The sequence below is a fragment of the Diceros bicornis genome, chromosome 28, assembly GCF_020826845.1.
Source record: "Diceros bicornis minor isolate mBicDic1 chromosome 28, mDicBic1.mat.cur, whole genome shotgun sequence".
Lineage (NCBI taxonomy): Eukaryota > Metazoa > Chordata > Mammalia > Perissodactyla > Rhinocerotidae > Diceros > Diceros bicornis.
In genome coordinates this window covers 37,234,636-37,254,065 of record NC_080767.1, presented here as the reverse complement: position 1 = coordinate 37,254,065, position 19,430 = coordinate 37,234,636, and the positions used below count along the sequence as shown (strand labels likewise).

The 19,430-nt window shown below is 56.4% G+C and overlaps 1 protein-coding gene, 1 long non-coding RNA gene and 1 pseudogene across 2 annotated transcripts in view; all 3 read right to left on the bottom strand.

The window, feature by feature from the left end:
• Positions 1-2,393, bottom strand: part of PRRX2 (paired related homeobox 2) — a 44,174-nt gene extending 41,781 nt beyond the window's left edge. The window contains exon 1 of the mRNA XM_058524263.1: positions 2,014-2,393. Within this exon, the coding sequence (XP_058380246.1) occupies positions 2,014-2,272 (259 nt within the window). The 5' untranslated portion in view covers positions 2,273-2,393. The remainder of the gene's footprint in view (positions 1-2,013) is intronic.
• A 3,279-nt stretch (positions 2,394-5,672) lies between these two features.
• Positions 5,673-6,850, bottom strand: LOC131393618 (large ribosomal subunit protein eL32-like; annotated as a pseudogene).
• A 2,963-nt stretch (positions 6,851-9,813) lies between these two features.
• On the bottom strand, positions 9,814-19,003 carry LOC131393747 (uncharacterized). The gene is made up of 3 exons (XR_009215965.1): positions 18,860-19,003; positions 17,863-17,949; positions 9,814-9,919 (listed from the first exon to the last, which is right to left on the bottom strand). It is a non-coding gene; the product is annotated as an uncharacterized LOC131393747 (long non-coding RNA).
• Positions 19,004-19,430: the final 427 nt, after the last annotated feature.

Genomic DNA, 19,430 nt, shown 5'->3' with positions numbered 1-19,430 from the left:
CTGGGTATTCCCAGCGTGCAGAAGCCCCTCCCCAGGAAAAGGCCAGCAGGCCTCCTGGGCTCTCACTGAGGGTGGCCCGGCCCCAGGATCTGCTGGGGAGGCCCGCTACCCACCCAGCTGTCTGGGCGTCACCAGCGGCCCTGTCCAGGCACTTGTGTCCCCAGCTGACACGAGCTGTTTGGGGACTCCCCAGAAAAACCTTCCGTTTGGAGACCTTCTATGCTGTGTCCAGGAGAAGCAAGGCCTTCCACTGCCTTTCCCCACGGCCGGGGCCAGGGCGGGATTGGCACTCATCCCCTGGCCAGGACTTGAGTACAAAACGCCGGCGCCTCCTTCCTTCTCCCCCGATCGCTCCCATCCTCCTCTCTTCCCCCTCTCTTTCCTTGTCTCCCTTCCTTCTTTGCTTCATCCCCAATTTGCTCCTCCTTTCCTCCAGCCCCCAGGGGGCCCCCTTCATCAGGGTCAAATCAGAGACCTCTCCCCTGCCTGCTCAGAGCCAGCGGCTCCTCCCACGAGACCTGAGGTCCTCAAACAAACTCAGCTGGCAGGGCCCTCCTCCCACACCAGAGGGCACTCCACTCTACCCCCAGCCCAACTAGACACCTGCCTTCCACTTTGCCATCAGGGACACCCCAACTCCCAGGGGCAGGTCTGCCCGCTTCATGATCACCCTGGAGGGTGAAGAGAGATGCCAGTCCGCTGTGGGTGGTGGGCGGTGGACGCCACTGAGAGGGAACCAGAGGCCGCTGGACACGGCTGGCACCAGCTGGGTGCTCTCTGAGATGCACCGTGAAGTCAGGTGTGTGTCAGGCGACCCCACGTGTGCACATGCTCCTGGACGAGGTTTCCGACGAGGCTGCATTTGCCTCAGTTTCCCCTGCACCTCCTCTCATCTGAGAAGCAGGGCATGCAGCGAGCTGGGGCTCCCCTGAGACCTGGAGGCTGGTGAAGGAAGTGGGAATCCCCAGGCACCAGTGGGAAGGCAGCTGGAGTCAGGTGGGTGACTCCTAAGGGGCCCACAGCCTCCAGCAGGCCAGCCTGCTCCCCAGAGCTAGAGGACCGGGCAGTGGGCTCAGACCACCCCACCTCCTCTTCAGGGTGTGGGTGAGCTGTGGGGACTCCACTCCTCCCTGTGCTCCGGTGAAACCATCCAGAGCCAGAACCTTTGCTTTATCTTCATCTCTGCTACTCCAGCGCTCTCTCCCCACCCCCTTTCCTTCTTACCGAGGGCTCAGGACACTGCCATCCAGTGTGACTTTTTGAAAAAAGCCACTTGGGTGGGTTGTTTGTTTTTAAAGCCCCTTCCTGATGACCTTTAACCTCGGCAGGGGAACAGAGGCCTAGCTGGCTCTTTAGGGCTGGACCATTCCACCTAGGAAGCTGCTAGTGGCCCACACGGGGGGTGGGGGCAAGCATTCTGACCCAGCCGAGGAACTCGGTTTAAGAAGACCTAGCAGTTGCCGCGGTGGTGCCCTGGAGGAGGCAGGCAGAGTTTGAAACCCAGCTGGTGGTTAGGTCCCTTTCCCCTCCAACGCCTCAGTCTCTCCCGCTGTACCAGGGCCATAATCACCCCCACTGCCCAGGCTATTTGGGAGTGGCGCCGCGAGGGCTGCCTCCGGGGCTGGGCACAAAGACAGCGCACCTCCCAGAAGCTCCTCCGACTTGTGGCTCTGGGCAAAAGACGCCCTCTACCCCGGTGGAGAGCTCTGGTCACCGCAGCCCATCTCATCGCCGACAGACAACCTCAGCCACGGCTGCGGGGCAAGCCAGCCACACGGGAGGCCGTGCCCAGCGCCCGCTCCCCGGAGGTCCCGCCGTAGAGTCTCCGCCGGCGCCCCCGACCCCTTCCCAGTCCGGGATCCCGCAGACCGCGCGCCCCGCATCCTTGCCTGCCCCACGCCGGCCCCTCCGGCCCCGGTAGCCCCGCGCCCTCTCCGGACCCCGCATTCCGTTCCCACGCCCTCTCGGGCCCCGCGCGCCCTGCCCTCCGCCCCGCGCTCCGCGCGCACTCACCGTCCTGCGGCGCCGCCTCGCTGCCGCTGCTGCCCCCGGACGGCTCCCGCGCCGCGCCCTCCCGCGCCTCGGCCCTGGCCGCGGGGCGCGCCGCCAGCCGCCCGGCCGCCGCCACCTCCTCCAGGTCCAGGAGGTGGCTCACCGTGAAGTTCTTGCGCGCCTGGGCGCAGTCGCCGGGCCCCAGCGCGGGCGGCGGCGGCGGCCCCGGGCCCAGCGCCGGCTTGTCCAGGGCGAAGGCGGCGGCGGCCGCGCTGTCCATGCCCGCGAGCGGCCCGGGGTGGCCGGCGGGGGTGGCAGCGCGGGTCGGAGCGAGCGCGCCCCGGCCGCCCCGCGCTCTGCCCCGCTCCGGCCGCCTCCCGGCTCCGCGGCCGCCGCGGCCCGCCCGGCGCTGACGTCGGGGGAAACCAACTTTCTTCCCTCCCCTTCGCCGCAGCCGCGCCCGCTCCGAAGTTGCTAAAACCCGAGCTCCGGACACACGCCCCTTCTTGAAGCAAACCTCGCCCCCCGCCACCCCCCCGCTGCGGCTGCGGGGAGGGAGGGGTCCTGCGCCGAGTCCGGCCGGAGGCTGGGGGCAGGGAGAGGGGGGAGAAAAAAGGGGGGGTCCTTCTTTCACCCTCCCCACCCACATTTTAAGGAGCAGGAAAGTTCAGTGTTTGGGTTTTTTTTTTTTTTAATCCCCCAACAAGTATCTGGGGAGATGATAGTGGAAGGATTAGCAGCCCCCCCCCGCCCCCACTTCCATTTACAAATTCCTCCGTAGGGGTGGGGGGAGCGACTCAGACAGATGACCGAGAACATCTCGAACTCCCAATTCCCCCCCACTCCCTCCATGCACCCCAACAGTGTCCCTCCCTTCCGGAAAGAATGCAGAGTCCACCTTGTCACTCCACCTGGCCGGAGGGTCTCCCCCCTAGAAAGCAGCACATTTCAAGCTTCTGGGGTGTATACATTCCCCGCCCCCCACACGCCCCCCCCCCCCCCCGGAGCCCACTCCCAGGATGCTCCAGGCCCTCCCCTAAGAAAACCAAGCTGGGAGGAGAGAGTCTCCCTCCAGAATTCCTAGCTTAGACACAGAGGACAGACAACCAGACGACAGCCAGACTGACAGACGGGTGACAGGGAAAGAGAGGCAGGCTTGGGTCTCTGCTCTGGTTTTTGTTCTTCAAAGAAAGCACAGAAAAGATGCCCCCAGTGGTGGAGCTGAGACCGTAAGCCCTTCAGAGGCCACAAATCTTTGCCCAGGTTGCTGCTTGGAGGCCTGGTCCTCTGTCCTCCCCGCCATCACTGCAGAGCCATAGTGTCACAGCAACAAAAAGGAGCCCACCAGGAGAAGGCCTTCAGAATGTCCTTTCTGAGCTCCCACACAGAAAACCCACCCTGCATACACCCTTGAAAACCTGCAGACCTGCAGCCTAGGTTCTGCCTGAGTTGGGTTTTTTTTCCAGAAAGAAATCACGCGCAAAATGAGGCTGAGTGTCCCCCGAGTGATGTTAGCCGCAGCAATCCGTGGAGGTGCCCACGTGGGTCGGTTCAAGGTTTGGAGATTATGGCGTTCTTCTTTGGAAAGCGGCCCTAAGGGTGTCCAGTGAGAAAGGCTGGCAAAAGAGGTGGCGGCCTTCTCCCAGGGGACTGTCAGGAGCCCAGCCTGGGCACCAGGGGGTCCCTGGTGCTGCCCACAATGTGTGTGGCTTTGAGGACAGTGTGAGAGGGCCTTGCCCCTGCTGGAGCACCCAGCAAGCCCAGAGTAGGAGATTATCCTAGGGGAAGTGCTGCTCAGTGGTCAGAACAGCTTTGGTGTCAGAGACCAGGTCAGGCCCAGCTCTGCCATGCACTGCCGTGTGACCTCAAACATGTCACCTTCCATTTCTGAGCCCAGCTTTTCCCTTGTAGAATGGGCCTAATGGAGTACCTGTCTCCTGGGCACTATGCGGATCCCGTCACAAGGGAAATCCTGGGCCCGTGGTCTGGAGCAGAGGGAGGGTGCTGTCAACATTGGGCTGTGGAGCTGGAAAGGGCCTGAGGGATCATCTTGATCCCATTCCCTTGAATGGCAAATGGGGAAACTGAGGCAGCAAAGGCATAGGCTCCTTCTAGAGCTGGAAGAACCACTAAAATTGTTTGGTCCCAGCCCTTTTGTTGAACAGATGGGTAAAGCGAGGCCCAGAGCTGAGAAGTGCCGTGTAAAGGTCTCTTGGTCACAGTGGCTTCCTTCATCCACTCACGCATTCATTCATCCTATGCGTACGGAGACACCGTCTCCTGCATCTCTGCAGGATGAGGGTGCTTCAGCCCCAGCCTCCTGGGTTCAAATCCAGACTTTGCACTTCCTAGCCGTGAGCCTTAGCAATCTGTTTAGCCCGTTTCCCTTGGTTGCCTCATCTGTAAAATGGGCTGTTAGAAGGATTAAGTAAGTTGATATATGTGGGGCACCTGGTACCTCGTAAGCACTCCATAGTGTTAACGATTATTATTTTTTAAACATTTATTCAAAGAAGCAGTGCAGGGCAGTGATGGAAAACTCGGCCTCTGGAGCTGGGGAGACATGGGTTTGAATCTGTTCACTGCCATTTACCAGCCGTGTGGCCTTGGAGAAGTTGCTCGCTGGTCCTCTCTGAGTCTGATCCATCATCTGTACAATAGGTATAAAAAAGGGACCAATCTAAAAGGATTCTTGTGAATCGGCATTATGCTTGTTGTTGTTGTTATTGAGTTGTTACTACCCGTCCCAATCCTGGGGGCTGGAGTGGTACAGGGATGGCAGAGTGGGGCGAGAGGCGTAGACTGCTCTGCTGAAGCTCAGCCCTTGAGCAGGAGTTCCAGCCCTGGAAACGCACCCAAGGAAACTCCAGTTAACCCAGGAATGACAGAGCTCATTACCCCAAAGGGATCTGGTTAAAAAATAAATAACTTCCATGGTGATTTAGGTAAATCCGTGATGCTAACCCAGAGTGGAGAATGAAGGGAAAATGGGATCCCGGTTTGGAACCTCTCAGTTCAACAAGTAGTTGTTGAACCAGGCCCTGCTCTAGGCAGCAGAGATGGGGAGGAACAGATAGGGTCCCTGCTCTCCAGAGAGGATTCCATGGAGAAGGAACTGATCCTTAATTGGTGGCTCTGTGGGAGGTCAGATCCTGGATCCGACCATGAGTGAGAAGGCATATTTGCCTCAGTCTCAAAAGCTAACATGCTTAAAAAAAATTAACTTTTCTTATTACAGAAGTAATATGCTTATTGTGGAGACTTTAGAAAACATAAGGAAAATTAAGAAAATAAAAATCACAAATATCCCACTTCCAGAGATCTCTGACACACAACAGGTATTCAGTACATTTTTTTGAGTTGGTTTAATGAAAGAGATTGAAGATAATCATCCTATGTATTCAATATTGAATTAAAGACCTAGAAAAGGCAATAAGACAAGAAAAGAAATGAGCTAAAAATAATTTTAGAGTATATCTTTCTAGCTTATATCTACATTCTAGATAGATGGAGAGAGAGAGTTGTATATACTATAAAAGCCAAACTATGTTGTGCCAACTTTTTTATAACTTGCTTAATGTGTCATTTGTGTTGTCTACCACTATTTTTAACGAAAGCCTAATGATGTATTATTACCTATTGCTATATATCCATAGTTATTTTCTTGATAATAAGTACCTAGAAATAGGATTTCTGGAAATCTGGATGTGGTAGGCAGATAATAGCCTCCCAAAGATGTTCTTATCATAATCCCTGGAACTTGTGGATCTGGCAAAGGTGAATTTAAGGTGGCAGATAGAATTAAGGTTGCCTATCAGGTGACCTTAAGACAGGGAGATGATTTTAGATTATCTGGGTGGGCCCAATGTAATCACAAGTGTCCTTCAAAGTGGAAGAGAGAAGTGGGAGAGTCAGTGTCAGAGTGATGTGATGTGAGAAAGACTCGACTGGCCAGTGCTGGCTTTGAAGATGGAGGAAGACAGCCACGAACTAAGAAATGTAGGCAGCCTCTAAAAGCTGGAAAAGGCAGGAAAACAGATTCTTCCCTAGAGCTTCTAAAAAGAAATGCTGCTCTGCCAACACCTTGATTTTAGCTCAGGACTTCTGATCTCCAGAATGGTAAGATAATACATTTGTACTGTTTGAAAACACTAGGTTTGTGATAATTTGTTACAGCAGCAAATAGAAAACTAACATAGTGGGTCAACGATTCTGCAAAAGATTTCAGGCTTTTGATGATATTCCATACAGCCTCCAGAAAGGTTGTATCAATTTCTACTCCTAGAAGTGTCTCTGTATCCTTGCTAGCATGAGCTATTTTATTTGTTTGCTTCTTTATTTATGGCAGCATCTTTATGGTTTTATTTAACACAAATAAAACATGCACAGGAGCTGTCTATTCATTTTCTTCGCCGCACAGCCTGGCGTTGGGATGGATGACTCTGACGACCAGCTGGCCACTCTGTCCAGGACAGTTTTGCAGTTCACGGAGGAAACATTGTGAGCACTTTCAGCAAAGTAAGATTCATTGTACACCAGCAACATTGTTACTTCCAGCTCCTTGTAGATGGGGAACTTCCAGAAGCCACTGGGTAGCATGTGCTTCGTTTCTCGTTGCTCCCATAACCACTGTCGGGCATTAAGAACGGCCCATGAATCTTCTCCGAATCCTGCTGTCAGTGCCTCCGTGTTCCCGCCAGTTACACTTAATGTTGACGTATCACTCTGATTGGTACTGTATGAATGTCTTGGTTCTCTTTTTGATGACCTTGGGCTTCACCAGGGGTCTGAGGGCAGCATGATGCAAATAGGAGATGGCTGCCACCTCTGTAGGCAGCGCCGAGGAAGAGCGGTAATAATAATTAATTAGATTTCAAAAGGCATTTCCTTGTTTTAACCTGCATACCTTGAATTATTGCTGAAGGTAAATATTTTTGGTATTTAATGGCCACTTGCATTTCTTATTTGTAAAGTATCTGTTTATATTCACTACCCATTTTTCTACTGGAAAGGTTTTCTATTTCTTACAGAGTTATATTAGTGTCATTCTTCAGCAATAACAACCTCTGCAAGACACTTGACTGTCAATCATTTAGGACCAGGCCCATTTCACAGATGAAGACACAGAGACCAAGGAGGACATGGAATCCTGAAGCTCTTCTCGTTCACCTAGTCAGCCCCTGTGGCCACACACCCAAGAGCCCCTTCTGAAGGAGACAGTCTAGCAGGAACAGCACACAGAGAAGCACAGGTCAAACTGTGTCCACTGCTGCATGTCTGGGGAATCATAAACTCCGCAGGCCGATGTGACCCAGACGTGACCAGGCGTGACCGTGACAGATCACAGGCTTCTGTAAATATTGTGTCAGGCTGCGATCACAGCAGGGTCCCTGCTCATCCCAGACCCCGGTCTACCCTCTGGGAAGTAGAGCAAAGCCCAACGGGGCAGGACATTTGGCTGTCTCCCAGCCTCAGTTTCCTTCCTGAGGATCTCCCAGCCGTGATATCCTGCTGAGGTGACTGGTTCTCCCCTCTTGGCAGGGGCTGAAATATCATACCCCTTTGAAACATGTTTCTGCCTTACCTGCAAATCCAAAGATAGAGATGTACTCCATAACAGCAGGGGCTCACATTAATGAGCCATGGTGTAAGCCAGCGATGTACTGAACCACATCATTTCGCAGCATCCTCATAACTACCATGCAGGGAGGGGAAACTGAGACTCAGAGAGCTCAAGCTCTGTGTCCCTGTAAGTTTGTCAGGCTCCTAACCGTCCTCCCAAGTTGTTCCATGAGAATTTAGGACTAGGGAGTTATCTGTTTTTCTCAAAGAATGATGGTCTCTCCTTTTTAAAAAAAGAACTAAATACTAAGATTTGGAGAACCCATTACATTTCCCTTTTTGCCTTGGCTACCAGGAACCCGAGAGCTAATGTTAAGACATAGTCACAGTAACCTTATCTGTCCAGGTGGCAAGTCAGTGTATTAGCTTCCCTTTTTTCTCCTTCCATGTGGCATTTTTGTTTTAAATCTTTTTGATACAGTGGCTCTGCGTTCAGCACTTTCCAGCAGTGAGACAGTGATTAAGTCCCTTAACCTCTCTGGGTTTTAGGTCATGAGGGCACCTGTCTCACGGGGTGGTGTGAGAATCAAACGAAGTGATCTGCGTGAAAAAAAAAGCCTAGCGTGAGCTGGCACGTGGAAAATATTCAATAAACGTCACCTGTGGATGTGAGAAAAGGCTCTGATAAAGCCAAGAGAGCCGAGAGAACTTGTCCTAAATGGGAAGACTCGGCTGGATTCCAGGCCAGCCCGCTGAGGACCTGCTGTGTGACCTTGGGCCACATGCTGCCCTCTCTGAGCCCTGGCTTCTTGTCTGTAAACTGCCTGCTCTATCCTTTTCACCATTGTGTCCTCAGAGCCTGCACAGGAGACGGAAGGAGAAGTGATGCAGCCCGAACCTGCACATAGTAGGGCTGCATACACAGTTATTCCAAGAGTGAAGGGCTGGTGATCAGATTCCCCGTGACCCAGGAAACGCCTGGCCAGCATGGTGGACTAAGACTGGGCAGGTGCCAGGGGGGCACTAAGGCGGATCTGGGGTCCCAAGGACCCGGCAGGGCTGGGACAGGCCTGGATCCGGGTCTGGGGCCAAACGGCAAGCTCCTGTTGAGCACCTACTGTGTGCAGGGCTCCTGGTGGGCACAGCTTGGTGCCCACACTCCACTCTAGACCTGCGGCAACCCCCCTGCTGCCTTCAGGGGGCTGCAGGCTTCACAGGGAGACAGACCAATGGGACATGGTCCTGAACAACTCATTCTACAGCCATTTATTGAGTGCCTACTGTATACCGAAGCATCCCGGGTGAGCACCAGGCCGTAGACCCTGGTAGACTCTCTGAGGAGATGCTGTGGTCCAGCTGTGGCAGCCTGAGCACCACAGACTAAACTCGGATGGGCCGGTCATTCTGTTACGACAAAGACAACTCCCACGCTGTGGGTTTTGGGCTCCTGGCACCGACGTGACTCCCAGGATGAGCCTTGCTGGAGAACTCCCTCCTACCACAGGTGGAGAAACTGAGGCTCAGAGGGGAAAGGACCAACCCCAAGCCTGGGACGCACCCCACCCCGCAGCTCTCTGGAATTCTCTCCGGGTGAACTGCCCCACCCCCTCTCACCCTGTCTTCCCCCGGGGTCAGGGGAAGGATGCTGGGGGTGAGGGCTCAGGTCCAGGCCTAGGGGAGCCCGAGCCTTTGCAAAGGCTTCCAGAGCCCCCAGGCCCTGCCCTCGCTCCCTCCCGGGCCTACAACATCTTGCTGTGATTACTCTGTGGTGAGCGGTGAGCGGAGGGCAGCTATGCGAGCCTCTCCATTGCACACAGCTTGGGGTGGGGGGTGGGGGGGAGCACGCGCAGTGATGGGGGCGAGGTGGCTGGGGACAAGGCGGGGCTGAAGTACGGGGACGAGGCTCACAGCTCACCGGCTTGATTGGGGATATAATAGTTGTTGTTATTTATAACTCGCTCTTGAACCCTCGCCAGGAGAGTGTGTTCGCAGCCTGCACAGTCCAGGCAGGCGTTAAATAATTACACCAACGACCTAATCGGCGGTGAACTCCCCGGGGGCCCCCACTTCCTTCGTTCGCTGATTGCTGATATTTTGGGGGTGAAATATGACCATTTTTACGATCAAAGAGATCAGAGTTCCAAAGGAAAGAAACGGAAAATAAGGGGGGCTGGGGGTGGGCTCTCCCAGTTTTCTTTTCCTCTGACTTCGTGGTCTGGTAAAGTTTCTTTAGACATGCAAAGATTTACACACCTTTCTGCGGGGAGCCTTAAATTGCTCCGACTCCTCACCCATCTCCCCGAGCAGCGCAGGAACAGTAAGTCACTGAAAAATGAACAGGCTTCCTCGTGATCACTCCGGCCGCCTTTGAGAAGGAGAATGTCTAATGACTTTTTTTGAAGTGGAGGTCAAGGTTTTTTTAAATAAAACAATCTGTATTAATGCAATTTCCTTTCGAGCCGTAGCTTTGGATGATTTTTTTTGGAAACAGGAGGCAGGGGTGGGGAAGGGCATCATTTTTCTCCCGCCAGACAACGCGTCCCTAATGAGATACATTTATTTAAAACTGTGTATGTCATCACCCTGTCAGGGTCTCCGGGCGGGACCCCGTCCCCCTCTTGGTTTGTTTCGGATTAACGGGGTGTGTGGACGGCCCTACCGCCTGGCTGGCTCTCATTGCCCCTGGTCTTCCCCCGCCCCTTAGTGCAGCCTTGACCATTGCATTTTGTCCCCCCCCAGCCCCCATTCCATCCGATCACCCAGATCTTAGTACAGCCCATCGGCCTTGGGTCCTCACCTTCCCACCCACCCCAGCGGCCTCCTGCTGCTCAGCGCTGGCCCCCAGGTTCCTGGAGCCCTTCCTCCTGCCCCAGGAGGAAATATGGCTCCGTGGTTATGTCAATGACTCCGCCCCAGGCAGAGCTGAGTTTCAGGCCCAGCTCAGCCACTAGCCCCGTGACTGTAGACCAGCTACCCAGTGTCCCCAAAGCTTCATTTCTTTATCTGCCAAATGGGGATAACAAGAGCTACCCCCCCACCCCGGGGTTCCCATGGGGCTGCAGGAAGGTTCTGCTGGGCATCCCCAGCATCTGCCTGGTCCCCGGCTCACAGCACACACCCACTTACAGCAGCGGCCACGGTCACCACCATTACTGCTCCCCCAGACCTAGAACAGAGCCTGAGCACAGGGCCTCTCCCGTCCCCACCCCGCCCCAGCTCACAGACCGGCTGCACCTGAATGTGGGGCTTAGCGCCTCTATCAACATATTTTTATGGAGGCCTGCGCGGTGCTGGGGCTCAGGGGATAGAGCCGTGACCCAGACAGCCTGGTCCCACAGAGTAGTCAATACGCCAGTCTCCACGGAGAAGTAAGTAGCAACATCAGGGGACCGCGGGCTGGGGGAGGGTATCAGGGAGGGCTTCCCTAAGGAAGGGGCATTAAGCCAGCTCTTGAAGCATATGCAGGATTTAGCAGATGACAGGGGCTGGATCTAGGGGCAGCCAGGCAGGAGACCCAGCACGTGCAAAGGACCCATAGAGCCTCCGACCTTCCCTGTTCCCAGGGGCCGGGGCCCTGCAGGAGCATCCTTTCTGGTCTCACTGTGCCTCACTTTCCCCTCCATGCCAAGAACTCGAATTACATTTTATTTGTGTGTGAGGGAGATTAGCCCTGAGCTAACATCCGATGCCAATCCTCCTCTTTTTACTGAGGAAGACTGGCCCTGGGCTAACATCCGTGCCCATCTTCCTCCACTTTATGTGGGACGCCACCACAGCATGGTTTGACAAGCGGTGTGTCAGTGCGCGCCCGGGATCTGAACCCCGGGCCGCAGCAGCAGAGCGTGCACACTTAACCACTACGCCACTGGGCTGGCCCCTCAAATTACATTTTTAAACTGCTCTGCATGCACCAAGGTCATGAGACATCCATTCCACAATATGTAGCGTGCTCCTTCCCGTGCCCGCTCTGGGCTGGGCCGGGGGCTGCCCTGGGGACCAGGCTGGAGCTGGCTCCTGCCCTCAGGGCTCACAGCCTGCAGAGGAAGAGTGAAGATGGATGTTCACCTCAGGGCTGGACTCCAGCCATCCCGGGCAGCGGGGGTCGGGGGTGGGATGGGTCAAGGAGAGGCCCCCGGCTGTGCAGGCTGGAGGGCAGGTGTTGGGTTTTAGAGGAGGAAGGGAACTACCCCAGAGGTTGTCTGCCCAGAGTCGAGACCATGTTCTTCCCCTACAGCCCTGGCTGGAGGAGCCTTGGGAGGCCTGTCTGGGCCTGGGGGCTCTGGGCCCTGGGGGGAAGTGGCCTTGGAGACCGGGGGCAGGATTGCTAATTTGCAGGAAGCTGGCTGAAAGGGGACTGGGCCAGTGTTGGGGGGCTCGGCCACGGGGTCAAGGCTGGGAAGCCATCTACCCATTCCCACGTCCACGAGCACCCACTCTGGCCCAGCTCAGGGCTGGGGCCTGGGGTCTGGAGGGTCCTGTTCCACAGGGGCAAGAGAGAGACCCCAATGCCTCTGGCCCCACCTCCTCTCTCAGCCAACTCCTGCCCACATGTAGGACCCACTTTCACCACCGCTGACTGCCCAGGCGAGGTCCGCTTGCCCGGGCTCCGCCAGCGCTCAGCATCTCCCAGCCCCGCGGGGACGCCCCTGCCTGCCTTCCACACTGCTGTCTCCCAGGAGCGAGCCCAGTGCCTGCAGCACGGGCACGAGGTAGACAGCTGCTGAGCGAAGTCTTGACAATCACAGTGACCCACGCAGCATCTGCACAGTGTCGGGACAGGCCTGGGGTCAAACCCCAGCACTGCCACTCATGGGCTCTGTGACCTCGGGGAAGTCACTTCCCCTCTCATCTGCAAATGGGGCCAATAAGGGTATCTACACACCAAGGGTGTCGGGAGGATTCACCCCACGATGCGTGTTCCAAGCAGGGCAGGGGCTACGAGGGACTCTTGGCCGGACATGTTGATTTCTGGAATCCTCTGGAACTTACTCTCTTGGTCTGTAAAGTGGACCTTTACCTCTTGTGACTGCTGACACCCCCACAGCCAAACCCCAAGGCACAGCCCGGCCACACCCCCTTCCTTCCCGGCTCCCTCATCCCTGTCTCTGTCTCTGTCTTCCTCCGTCTCCGCTCTCCTGCCTCTGTCTGTGTCTCCACCACGGTTTCCCTGTCTCTGGTTTCCCTCTGTCTCTGTCTGCCAGGAGTTCTGTCCCGGTGGAACCAGCACTCCGGGGCTCGGCTGTGTTCTCTTTTACAGCAGTGGGATGGGAAGAGGGCGGGAGGGAAGGAGAGAGAGACAGAGAGAGGAGGGAAAAATCAAAGCCACATATTGGTTCCAGATGTGGCCCTCTCACAGCCCTCTCCAGCAATTTAATTAAATTCCCCCAGACAGCCAGGAGGGTTTCTTAATGATCAAATTTCCCGGCTCCCCTCCTCGATCAGGCCCACTCTGTCTCCCTGACGGATGGCCGACGGGATTCTTCCTGCCATCAGCTTTGCCAAGTGGGGCCTGTGGGGTGGAGGGGGGGCCTTCCCGGGGAGCACAAAGGACCCTGCCCTGCGCCTGCCTCTGCCCTCCCTCCTTCCCCAATGGATCTGAGCCCTCCTGGGCCCTCCCTTGGCAGAGCCTGAGTGGGCCTAGCTGCAGTGTCTGGAGGGGGCCCAGCGGTCCCTTCCTTAAGCTCTGTCTCAGGACTGGTGGGTGTGGAGACTGATGCCAAGTGGGCGCCCGCAGTGGGTCAGATGGGGGAGTCTCTGGGATCAGTTCTTGGGGCTCACAGACCAGCCAGAGGTGGGGCAGGCTCAGACGTCCTGGGCATCCTCTCCCCACCCATTTGGCAGCCAGAGTGACCAAGGCTCAGAGAGGGCAGGGCCTTGGCCAAGATCACACAGACCTGCTTTTCAGGGACAGGAGAGGCAGAGGCAGGCTGACCAGCAGCTAAGGGGCGAGGATCTGCAGGGAGAGGCCTGGGCACTATTTCCTGGGACAGTTCGCCCATGAGAAGCTCAGGGTCACTCTCACCAGGACCCCTGACTTCTGGAGTGGGAAGGAATCTAGGCAAGCCTTGAAACCAACATATTCTTGTGTAGATGGGGCAGCGAGGCTGAGAGAGGGCCAGGCCAGAGCCCAGGCCCCAGCCTCCCTCCTGTCTTGGGGTGAGTGGCCTGAGGGCCTCCATATGGACTGAATATTTGTGTCCCCCCCCAATTCATATGTTGAAGCCCCAATCTCCAGTGTGATGGTGTTAGGAGGTGGGGCTTTGGGGAGGTGATTAGGTTAGGTGAGGCCATGAGAGTGGAGTGCCCAGGATGGGATTAGTGCCCTTATAGGAAGAAAAAGAGACACCAGAGCACATGGGCACAGGAAGAGGTCATGTGAGCACAAAGCAAGATGGCGGCCAACTACAGGCCAAGAGATGAGGCCTCAGGATGAAACCCATCTTGCTGGCACCTTGATCTTGAACTTCCCAGACCCCAGAGCCATGAGAAATAAATGTCTGTTGTTTAAGCCTCCCAACCACGGTATTTTGTTACAGCAGCCTGAGCTCTATGCACCTTCTCACCCTGTTCTCCTGGGCTTCTGAGGCCCTGAGGACTTGCCTCATCTGGAAGAGGCTGGGGGTCAGGCAGCGCCTCTGATGGAGGCACACAGGGATGGCAGAGAAAGGGGGGGGTCCCTCAGCATCCTCTCTGAGGCTCCGGGCTGCCCACCTGGGGGCTCTGCCAGGGCCTGGCCCAGCCCAAACCTGGCTCTCACAGGCCCCATGCCCTGGCCGTGCACCAGGACACCTGGCAGTGTCTGGGTATGGAATGGGGGCCATGTCAGGGAGGAGGCTACCCTTGGAGCAGGCGGCTCTGGCTAGCAGGTTTCTTGGAGGGGCAGGTGGCAGGGGAGGAGCAGGCCAGGCCACTGGGAGCACAGAGGTCCCTGGAGCTTAATTTCCCTGGGCGTCGGGGACCCCAAATTGCTCCTGGGGGCTTCTTAGGACAGCAAGTGGAATGAGGGAAGGGACAGGAAAGTCTTGCCCTGGCCCCGCCAAAATCCTACCACCTGCTCCTGCTCCCAGCCTTCTGGTGCCTCAATTTCCCCCCTAAGCCCACAGAGGGCAGGGCCTCTGGGAGCAGAGAATCGGGGCCCTGCACTTCAGCGTGGGGACCGTGGCCAAACAGGGCCACGCAGGCTGGGGCTCCTGGTCAGTGGCACACGCGGGTCACGAGGGTCCGGGGTCAGGGTGGGGTCAGGGTGGGGGAGGGGGAGGAGAGGAAGGGGGAGCAGAGCAGAGGAGACGGGCAGACAGGAGGAAACCGGAGGGCGGCGGCTCCATGACTGCACGTCGGAAATACGCCCAGCCCTGCATCTCCGCTCCGCCCCCTGGGACCCGCAGGGCCTGAAGCTGCAGGCTCCCCACCCATAAGGCAAAGCGGTGCTCCTCGCAGCGGCCTGTTCTGTCTCCCCGACATCTCCCTTTATGGACACTCCACCAATCGGAAAAAGAGAAACTGAAGGGGGCCTGTCACCCAATGTCCCCTTAGGGGCCTTCTAAGGGACCGACCTGGCTGCCAATGGAGGGGCACCACCCCTCCCTGGAGCCGCCCGCCCTGGGCATGTGTCAAGTGTGTATGATTGTGTGTCTGAGAAAGTGTGTGTTTGTGTGAGAGAGACAGAGTTGTGTGAATATGTTGGTGAGTGTCAGAAAGTGTGACAGTGTGTGAGAGTGCATGTGTTTGTGTGTGAGAATGTCTTGTGAGTGTGACTATAGATGTGCACAAGTATCTGTGAGTGTGTAAGAATGTGAGTGTGTTTATGAGGGAGTGTGAGAGTCTCTTGTGTGAGTGTATGCGTGAGTGTGCATGAGTGTGCGAGGGTACATGAGCGTGTGCAGGATAGTGTGAGTGTGTGAGCAAGAGTGCGTGTGAGAGGGACAGCTCGGAGGGCAGCGGCTGGGCTCCGCGAGGGGGAGGCCCAGGCTCTGGGTTTGAGTCCACCTGGGCCTTGGCAGCTCGCTGAGCTGAGCCAGTCAGCTCTCCCTGAGCCTCCGTGTCCTGGACGATGACAGGGGATCCTTCCTGGGGCGTTAGGACAAGTCGGTGAGATGACGCGTGTTGAATTTCTCATCTAATTCCTGGGACACAGGACGCACTCAGCCCAAGGCTGCTATTGTTGCCCATCTATCTTTGCTACAGTCAGGCTGGGCCTGGGGTACCCGGGAGACCGGGACGGGGACTGAGTGATGCACGGTCCAGGCTGAGGGCCCAGAGGAAGGGATTCAGGAGGGCCTCCAGGGAGGCGTCCTGCGTGCTGGGAAGGATGTCACTGGACAGAGTTGGGAGGAGAAAAGGCTTTGTGGGCAGAAGGGGCCTTGCTCTGGTGTTCACGGCCTTCATCAACCCCACACATCAGAGGAGTCTGCAGCCTGATTCTCGGCCTCTGGCTGATTTAATGTTTGTGTCTCAGGTAAGATGCACTCATTGGTAAAAAGGTAGAAAATACCCAGAGGCACAAAGAAGATAAAAGTTCCCTGGATCCAGCACCTAGAAACAACCACGACCAACATCTCAGCATGGGGCCGTCAAGAATTACCCCTGCTCACACACACATGCATACATGCACACACCCGTGCTCACATACCCCCACCCCCCCTACTTTTCCTAATAGGATCACACTGTACCTACTATTCTGTAACTCGCTTTGTTGAGCTGCTATGGGGCAGAGTCTGGCAGCGTAAGTCCTGTGTGTCAGCTATCATCACTGTTGGCGCTGGAGACATTAAACTTCTCTCCTTATGGGTGTGGACAGTTTTTCATCCTTTGTGACTCGCCTGTGCATGTCCTTTGCCCATTTTTCTGTTAGTTTTTGCATCCTTCTTGTTGATTTTTCATAGTTCTTTATATATTAAGGTTATCCCCCTCTGTACATTGGATAGTCAGAGTGACTCCCAAACTCCCTGGGGAGTAGCAGACAGGGACAGACCCTGCCAGGGTCTGAGCACTGGGGGCTTGGCCCCAGGACCCCCAGGCTGTTGAGGGACCCTGGAGTTGGGCAGCAGGAAGTGAGAGGCAGTGACAAGGAAAGACGAGAGAAGGTTCAGAGCTGAAGTCAGAGGCTCTGAGCGACAGAGCGTTAATAGGAGGCAGATGGAGGAAATAAGGCTGCCCTTGCTGACAGGAGGAAGGTCAGGGGTCACAGAGCTTTCTAAAGATAGGAGCCTGGGCGACAGGTCGGCGGCAGGGCCTGGCTCCACAGCATGGTACCCAAGGGCTGTGACAGCGCAGGGGTCAGCTTCTCCCTGCTGTGCGTCCAGACCCACTCAGACCCAGAGCCAGAAGAGCTGCAGGGAACTCAACTCCCGGAGGCCAGACATACAGAAGAGTCCCCCAGACCTGAGTTCAGTCCAAATCTAGCTGTGCAAGGTTGGGAAAGCACCCAAACCTCTCTGAGCCTCAGTTTCCTTGTTTGATGAATGGCGTAATAGCATCACCTACTTAATAGGATCTATCGAGATTAGCATGTGGAGCCTTTAGCACAGTGCCTGGCACATCGAAAGGGCTCAGTAAATAAAAGTTAACTCCTTGTTGTTACTATATGGTCACAAGACAATTATAGTTTTCCTGTTGGCAGAGCCCACCAGCAACATCAAGGACCTCTTCACTGGCTCCAAGACTGTCAGAGCTGAAGGGCCTTCAGGTTACAGATGAGGAAACTGAGGCCCAGGGACCAGAAGGGCCAAGCCTGGGGTCCTCCATTAGAGCAGATTTAGATGTGTCCTCCAAAGAGATGTCTTCCAGTCCTAGCCCCTGGTACCTGTGACTGTGACCTTATTTGGAAATGGAGTCTTTGCAAATGTGATCAAGCTAAAATGAGTTCATACTGGATTAAGGTGGACTCTAAATCCATGACTGGTGTCATTTAGAAAGGACAGGGAGATTTGGACAGACACACGGACACGGGGAAGAAGGCCGCGTGAAGACAGAGGGAGGCAGAGACGGGAGTCATGCCGCCACAAGCCAAGGAACACCCGGGGCCGCCAGAAGCTGGAAGAGGCAGGAAAGGAACGTCCCCTAGAGTCCTTGGAGGGAGCACGATCCTCCCGACACTTTGATTTCAGACTTCTGGCCCCCAGAACTGGGAGAGAACACGTTTCTGTTGTTTTAAGCCGCCCAGTTTGTGGTGATTTGTTATTATAGCCGTAGGAAACTAATGGAGCCAGGGCAGAAGCAGGCCTCAGACCAGGCTTTCCCGGGACCCCATTCTAGATGGCCCTCCCCCAGGCACCCACCGTGTGCCCTTGGTCAAGTCAGGCCCCTCACCTGTGCCGTGGAGCAGGTGACCCTGGATTAAATGACGACAGCTGTGAGGCTCCCGGGTCGCCTGTGAGTTGCTCTGCTGTTCAGGGCCTGGGGATCAGTTGAGGGGTGGGGTGTGGACCCTTAGAACAGATATTCCCCCCCGCCCCCCAGGGTAGTGCCTGGGGAGACTGAGGCATTTGGGAGCAAGCGCCCCGTCCAGATAGGAATTTGGGCCCTGGTGCCCAATCTTCTGATTTTACAAGATAAGCTGGAAACCCCCATTTCTGTGTGAGCAAAATTTCCTGATTTCTGTCAAGGAGAAGACGCTTCTTTCCTGGAGTGAGAACTAAGGCAGACGTGGGCTGGGAGCCATGGACCCTGAGGTCCCGAGTCCCTTCTGGCAAGCCCAAGCTGGCCTGCCCCAAAGGAGCTTAAATCTGGCTGCCCACCCTCCTTCTCGCTCCTTTATGTAGCAGATGGGGAGGCAACATGGGGTGTTTGAGTGCCTGATGGGGCTTTCATAGCTTGTCTTTTGACCTGCACCACAACCTTGCAAGCTTAATAATAACAGCGAGTAATTACCCAGCCCCTGCTGCACACTTGACCCTGCTGGGTCCCCAGAGCCCAACCTGGGCATGCTTTGGATTGGGTTTTCTTGTGAAATCTGTTTTGCTCTTGGTGAAAGAGCCTTATTCTGCCCATTTTTTTGTTTAATCCTGAGACACATCGAGTTGTCTTTACATGTGCCTCTAAACTTTTTCTCCTCCACTGGACAACTCTCGCCTCTGACAGGTGCCCAGCGGGAGAGAGCCCCAAGCCCACATGGGGTGGGAGGCCAAGATGTGATGTGTAACGCTGGGACGGGCACACTTCCTAATGGGCTTTCCAGAATCATGGAGACATCAAGGCTGGGCTGTGGGACTTGGGGTTGGGGACGCTCAAATGGGTGGCCTAAGGGAAGATGCCTAAACCCCAGAAAAGTGGCGCCAGGCTTGGTTTCCTCCTGCTAGACACTTACAGAGCTCGATCCAGGGTCTTGGGTGGGTGCGATTATCCCCCCTTTACAGATGAAGAAATTAAAGTTCATTGAGTCCATCAAGGCAGAAAGTGGAAGGAGCCGGCAGCCCGCTGGGCCCCGAGCTCCCGGGACAGAGACTAAGGAACTGTCCCCACCGCCCGTCGGGGTGGGCGAGCGTCCGGTCAGCGTCGGGGGAGGCGAGAGCCAGGCCACGCCGGAAGGGGCCGTGGCCCGATCCGCGTCCAGGGCGGCGCGGGGACCCGGGGTCAGTCACCTCCCCCGCCCCGGGGGGCCGGGCAGTGGCCGGGCCGGGGCGCGCGATGGGCGGAGCGCGGACGGCGCCCAGCGGCCGCGGGCGGGATCGCAGGGCCGGGCCGGGCCGGGCCGGGCCTGGCCGGGAAGGGGCGGCCCGCGGTGGGCCAGGCCGGGGCTGGGCTGGGGCTGCGCCGCAGGCCGCGCCCTCCGCTCCCCGGGCCGCTCCTCCCGGACAGCGCCAGCTCGCGCTCCCGGGCGCGCCCGGCCCTCCGAACCGCAGGGGGCGCTGTCGCCGTCGCTCGCTCCCCCGGGCGGC